We start from the raw sequence: 6,667 nt of genomic DNA on the forward strand, positions 1-6,667 counted from the left end.
TTTTTTGCGTTACGCGGGCCTCTCACTGTTGTGGCCTCTCCCATTGCGGAGCACAGGCTCCGGACGCGCAGGCTCAGCAGCCATGGCTCATGGGCCCAGCTGCTCCGTGGCACGTGGAATCTTCCCGGACCGGGGCATGAACCCATATCCCCTGCATCAGCAGGCGGACTCTCAACCACTGCGCCACCAGGGAAGCCCCTCATTGTAGTTTTGATTTGCATTTCTCTAATAATTAGTGATGTTGATACTAGTTTTGATACTGCTTTCCCTTGGCACATGGTTTTTTCCCTAAAACATCCTTTTAATCTTTATAGTGCTTCATTTGCTCACTTTGGGTCTTTTCTTATTTAGAAATGAAGCCCAAGAAGAGATATATAAAAAGGGACAGTCTAAAAGAATATGGGGTGAACTCTACAAGGTAAGACTTTAAGTTCTGTCTCACTGAGTGGTTCCTTTGGCTTTCATGATCTTATATGAGAAAACTGACTTGGATCTATTGAAGCTCTGACGATACAAATTCCACCTCCAGGATGGATATGCCTGTGCACGTACTACCATTGTTCTAGATAACTGCATTTTTTTATTACTCATATAATAGTAACAACCACATTGCATAGATTCACATATTCTCTGTTAATATTTCTTTGGATTACCTGCTAAAGTGATATTCCTGTTGAGATTTATTATACATGGTTAGAGCTGCTTGAGAATTTTTGAGTTACTTAGTCCAGCCCTCTCATTTTACAGATGAGAATTCAAGTCTAGAAAGCTTGAATACCTTCCCCAGCTTACCCAGGTAGTTAGTGCAAGAGGCTTTGTGTCTCCTGAGTCCCGGTCTAGTTCTCTTCAGCTGGCTGAGTTTTAGGTCCACAAAACTACACAAGTAATATTCTCGGTAACGAAGACTTTCAAGCATAGTCATGTAATCAAATAGTAACATGATAGGAAACTAGTACCATGAAAGCAAACAAAATTTTTTAGTTTTTTTTATAAAATACTCAAAATCTATAACATGGAAGCTTAGAGGTCTAAGAAGTAAATGAGGGACTACCCTGGTGGTGCAGTGGATAGTACTCTGCACTCCCAGTGCAGGGGGCCTGGGTTCGATCCCTGGTCAGGGAACTAGGTCCCACATGCATGCAGTAACTAAGAGTTCGCATGCCACAACTAAGGAGCCTGCTGCAACTAAGGAGCCCTCGAGCCGTAGCTAAGACCCAGTGCAACCAAATAAATAAATAAATAAAATATTTTTTTAAAAAAGAAGTAAATGGTTCTGCTCACTAATGCATAGCAGTCGTGAAATAGACTGGTTTCATGCAAGCTAGTTCTATTTGGAATTCAACAAGTTTCAGATACCCACAGGATGAAAACACCTTTTTGAGTACTGATCCCTGGGCTTTGAGATTGGCTACCACCTGCTCTCTTCATAAGACTGTTGAGAGGTTATCTCTATTGTTGCTTTATTTTTCCCAGGTTCCCTTAAATGTCTTCTCTCTTTCATTTTGCCCTTGTACTCCTGTAGCAAGTCACTTTTGCCTCTTTGAATTTGCAGGTGATAGATTCATCAGATGTTGTAGTTCAAGTTCTTGATGCTAGAGATCCAATGGGTACCCGTTCCCCTCACGTTGAGACTTACTTGAAAAAGGAGAAACCCTGGAAACACCTCATTTTTGTTCTTAACAAATGTGACCTTGTTCCAACCTGGGCAACGGTAAGTACAGTTGCTAATGCAAAACAGCTGACCAAGGCCACATGGCTTGTGCAGGCTCTGAGTTACCCATGAATAAGTCAGTGTCGTGGTCTCTAGGATTTGAGGCAGCAGTTGAGGTGTTGCACTATTGAGGGTGTAGTCATTCAAGTGTCCTCATCGAAAACAAAACTAAAATCGGCCTCATTGGTGATCGGCTGTTGCCTTTTTTTATTTTTTTAATTCATTTATTTCTGGCTGTGTTGGGTCTTTGTTGCTGCGCGCAGGCTTTCTTTAGTTGTGGTGAGCAGGGGCTACTCTTCGTTGCAGTGCGCAGGCTTCTCATCACGGTGGCTTCTCTTTCGCAGAGCACGGGCTCTAGGCGCGTGGGCTTCAGTAGTTGTGGCTCATGGGCTCTAGAGCGCAGGCTCAGTAATTGTGGCACACGGGCTTAGTTGGTCTGAGGCACGTGGGATCTTCCTGGACCAGGGCTCAAACCCATGTCCCCTGCTTTGGCAGGTGGATTCTTACCCACTGCACCACCAGAGAAGTCCTGGGCAGTTACCTTTGACCCTTGATGGTTAGCAGTGGGACAGCTGCAGTGCCCATAGGATGAATGGTGTGCGCCCTTCAGAAGGGGCGGCTGCCGAGGCCCCAGGTCTGTTTCACATTATGTTACATTAGTTGCATTTAGTAGCAATGAAGGCATTTTTGGAATATTGTTTTGTGTTTATAAGACAAAAGACAGGCTTCCCTGGTGGCACAGTGGTTAAGAATCTGCCTGCCGATGCAGGGGACACAGGTTCGAGCCCTGGTCCGGGAAGATCCCACATGCCGCGGAGCAGCTACGCCCGTGTGCCACAACTACTGAACCCGCGTGCCACGACTACTGAAGCCCATGGGCCTAGAGCCCGTGCTCTGTGACAAGAGAAGCCACCGTGATGAGAAGCCTGCACACCACAAACGAAGAGTAGCCCCCACTCACCACAACTAGGGGAAGCCAGCGTGCAGCAACGAAGACCCAACACAGCCAAAAATAAATAAATTTAAAAAAAAAAGACAAAGCATCAGCTGTCATACTTGAAAAAAATATTTCAAAGAATTACAGCTAACATTTTCCTTAGACAACTGTGTATATGAAGTACCATCCTGTTATTCAAGCTCTGGTTCTTCCTATGTTGTAAATAAACAGCTCACAGTTTACCTGCTTCTTTTCTTTTCTCACTTTAGAAACGATGGGTTGCCATCCTCTCCCAAGATTACCCGACACTTGCTTTCCACGCAAGTCTTACTAACCCCTTTGGCAAAGGAGCATTTATTCAGCTTCTGCGGCAGTTTGGAAAGGTATTGTGACCTGACCTGTCCCCCCTGGAGTTGGACAGCTGTGGGTTTGTATGAGAATTTCTCTTGCCAGGGTGTGTCAGGGAGTTACCAGCCTCACCTTCCACATCTTCTCGGTAGTGAGGACAGTGTGTTCTGGAGATGTGAACACTCACAGAGCCTCAGGGATTCTGAAATACTCTCTAACTCAGCCTGTACCCCCATCCCTGACAAACGTCGCTTCCCTTTCTGCCGTGTCCCTGGCACCGGATGGTCCACCCTCTGCTCGATGATGACGACGGGCCCCCTCCCCACACTGTATCCCCACTCTGGGCTCCTGGGTTGTGCATTTCTCTTCCCTCTGCCTGGGAGGCACCCTGCCGAACCCCAGCCTTGGATCCCTGGTCAGATGCTAGTTCCTCAGGGAGGCCCTGAAAGCACGTGTTCTCGCAGCTTCATGTTCTGTACCTGCAACTTTGTATTTGTGTGTTCATTTAATCTTACCTGGCTTCTAACAAAGGACACCTGTCCTCTGTCCCACCCTTCCCCACTTCCCAGAAGGAACTCGTCCAACTCATAGCTGTTACTTATGGTATTTTTTTCCATATTTTTTATATATGCTTATGAATCTGTTTCTTCATCTCACACCCCCCTCAGTTTTACGTATTTGTTAAGTTCCTACTATGGAAAATGAGGGTTAGGTTTCTTACCCCCGTCCTCCCTCTCCACTCCCTCTGTCCTTGTACGACATTTGGCTAAACTATTACTCATTTAGTGTTTAGGTTATTATGACTGAAGTGTCAGTCCTTGCTGATCCACAATGCTATGACTGTAATTCCTTTCTAATAGGACCTTCTGTTTTATCTGGTGTTAATTAGCTCTGTTTTATTTGTCACTGACATATCACCAAATCCTCTGGTAGCGTGGGAACTTTCAGAGTGTCTGGCACCTCCCTTCCAGGTGGACTGGCTGCTCCCCAGGCTGCTGCTGGGTCTTCCTGGGATTTCCTTTCCCCGTCCTCTGAATGGGGGGTTCCCGTGGCTGTTCCCTGTGGTGTCCTTGTTCACTGGATCCCTTTTCTTTCTTGGTTTACTCCTTCCTTTTGATGGAACCTGTTTTCCAAAAGCTTTCTGAAAAGGAGTGCTTAGAAGGAACATTTTCTGAGACCTTGCATTCTGTAAATTTCTTCATACTACCCTCACACCGTTTCTTAGAATGTTGAAGGCACCACATTGCATTGTTTTCTGGCTTCCGATGTTGCCATTGAGAAATCTGAGACCGTTCTGACCCCTCATCCTTTGTGGCTGAGATCTTTTTGAAAAAATTTCCTGTTTTACAATGTCCCAATGATGTGCTTTAAGGTGGGTCTTTTATTGTTCGGTGAGCTAGGCATGGACGGTACTTTTAGTCCGTTATTTATCCTATACTGTTTTTTGGAAACCACCCCACGCCATGCCCCCATTCATCTCTGTTCTTGTTCAGGAATTTGGTTTTATCTCCTGGTTTAATTCTTGAATTTCCATTCTTTTTTTTCTGGCCTCGCCTTGCGGCTTGTGGGATCTTAGTTCCCTTACCAGGGATCGAACCCGTGCCCCCTGCAGTGGAAGCGCAGAGTCCTAACCAGTGGACCGCCAGGGAATTCCCAGTTCTTGAATTTTCTTATCTTTTCTTTGTTTCAGTACATTTATGACATTTTACCCTGTTTTCTGGGAAGTTTCCTTGACTTGATCATTTAGCTGTTCTATCGCAAACTTTATTTTGCCTGTGTCACTTTTAATTTGTAGTTTCTGAAAACTCTTGTTTATGAATTGCCCTGCTGCCTTTTATAGCCTGTTCTTGTTTCACGGATGCCCTGGCTTCTCTGTCTCTGAGAACAATGATAGTGGTGTTTGGAAATTTTCCTCTACATTTTCCCACACTGAGACTGTTTCCTCCAAGTTGCTGTTTTTCTGTCTTTTCTACTAGAGCCACACTTCAGATGTCTGGTTATTCTTGGTTCTCCACTCATTTAAGAGTGAGCCACCAAAAAAAGGCTATAGAGACTTTATGCAGGGGGTGGGCTTGTTGAATGAGAGATTTCACTGTAGGTGACTGGGCAGAAACCCAGTATTTTGTTGGGGGACACTCTAAATGTCAGTGTCTGTAGGGTGGGTTTTTTGTTGTTTTCTGTTTTGGCCACACTGCACGGCATGTGGGATCTTAGTCCCCCAACCAGGGATCGAGCCCGTGTACCCTGCAGTGGAAGCACGGTGTCCCAACCACTGGACCACCAGGGAAGTCCCGTCTGTAGGTCTTTACTCCTGGGCCTGTGAGCTTCCCTAGAAAGGAGTCTTCCTGTCTCCAGCTTGGGCGTATGTAGACCTGGCTGCCAGGGTTCTGGGAACTCAGTGGGAGTAAGAGGCTGGGGTTGTACTATTCAATATTTAGACTTTCAACTAATCGCTCTGGGAACACTTGCTTTCAATTACTGTTATCTCTAAATCTAGGGTCCCTTTCAGGTCTGAAAATTAAAGATATTTACAGACATGTAGGGTTTCAAAAGAGTCATTATCTTTCCTAAGGCTCTGGGGTAGAGAAGTTGGGCACCCATGCCAGGCGAGGGAGGGGAAGGAGAGGTGTGACTGTTTCTACAGACGGTCCACTGGTCAGTCTTCTGGATTTCAGTCCCACCCTTAGAGGGGTCTGTACTGCTGATTCCCAAGGTCTTTTGTGATTCATTGGCGGTATATTTGCTGCATTTTTAGTTTTTCTACCTTTGCAGCCATGTAGTTTTCATATTTTGTAGTGGGCCAAGTTAGATACTACCTTTTTTAAAAATATATTTATTTATTTATTTATTTATTTATGGCTGTGTTGGGTCTTCGATTCTGTGCGAGGGCTTTCTCTAGTTGCGGCAAGTGGGGTCCACTCTTCATCGCGGTGCGCGGGCCTCTCACTATCGCGGCCTCTCTTGTTGCAGAGCACAGGCTCCGGACGCGCAGGCTCGGCAGCCATGGCTCACGGGCCCAGTTGCTCCGCGGCATGTGGGATCTTCCCGGACCAGGGTTCGAACCCGTGTCCCCTGCATTGGCAGGCAGATTCTCAACCACTGTGCCACCAGGGAAGCCGCAGATACTACTTTTTAACTGCTGGTCTTCTGTTAACACCACACATTAGTTCTATCTCATCTCCGGTGCATGCTTTGGTTTTATATGTTTGGCTCTATGGGTGTGTGTGTGTTAATTCCCACGGCTGTGGTTCCAGTGGAGTTTGTGGAGGGAGCAAGGTGGGCAGGGATGTGCAGTCCACCGTCTCTAGTCAGAAGCCCCCATCCGTTTGTAGACTCTTCCTGAGCTCTGCCTCTTTGAGACTTTCACCCAGTGATCTAGCTTTTGAAGCTGCCTTTCTTTTCTTTTGTTGTTTACTTTTAGCAGTGAAAATGCAAAATACGATGTGCAGAGAGGAGGGATGGGCCATGGGATTGCCGGTTGCTGCATCTGCTAAGGTTCTCTTCCCTGAAGACATTTTATCAGTGGATGGTGTTCTTCTAAATTGATGACTAACAAGCTATTTCTTCCTTTGTTTCTCAACCTACGTACTTTTTTTTTTTTTTTTTGGTACGCGGGCCTCTCACTGCTGTGGCCTCTCTCGCTGCGGAGCACAGGCTCTGGACGCGCAGGC

At 46.1% G+C, this 6,667-nt stretch overlaps 1 protein-coding gene across 1 annotated transcript in view; it reads left to right on the top strand.

The window, feature by feature from the left end:
• GNL2 (G protein nucleolar 2) overlaps window positions 1-6,667 on the top strand; it is a 27,904-nt gene that overhangs the window by 12,277 nt on the left and 8,960 nt on the right. The window contains exons 6-8 of the mRNA XM_007453801.1: window positions 352-418; window positions 1,553-1,711; window positions 2,918-3,031. Coding sequence (XP_007453863.1) covers window positions 352-418; window positions 1,553-1,711; window positions 2,918-3,031 — 340 coding nt within the window. The remainder of the gene's footprint in view (window positions 1-351; window positions 419-1,552; window positions 1,712-2,917; window positions 3,032-6,667) is intronic.

The sequence above is a fragment of the Lipotes vexillifer genome, unplaced genomic scaffold (assembly GCF_000442215.2).
Source record: "Lipotes vexillifer unplaced genomic scaffold, Lipotes_vexillifer_v1.1 scaffold213, whole genome shotgun sequence".
Classification (NCBI taxonomy): Eukaryota; Metazoa; Chordata; class Mammalia; order Artiodactyla; family Lipotidae; genus Lipotes; species Lipotes vexillifer.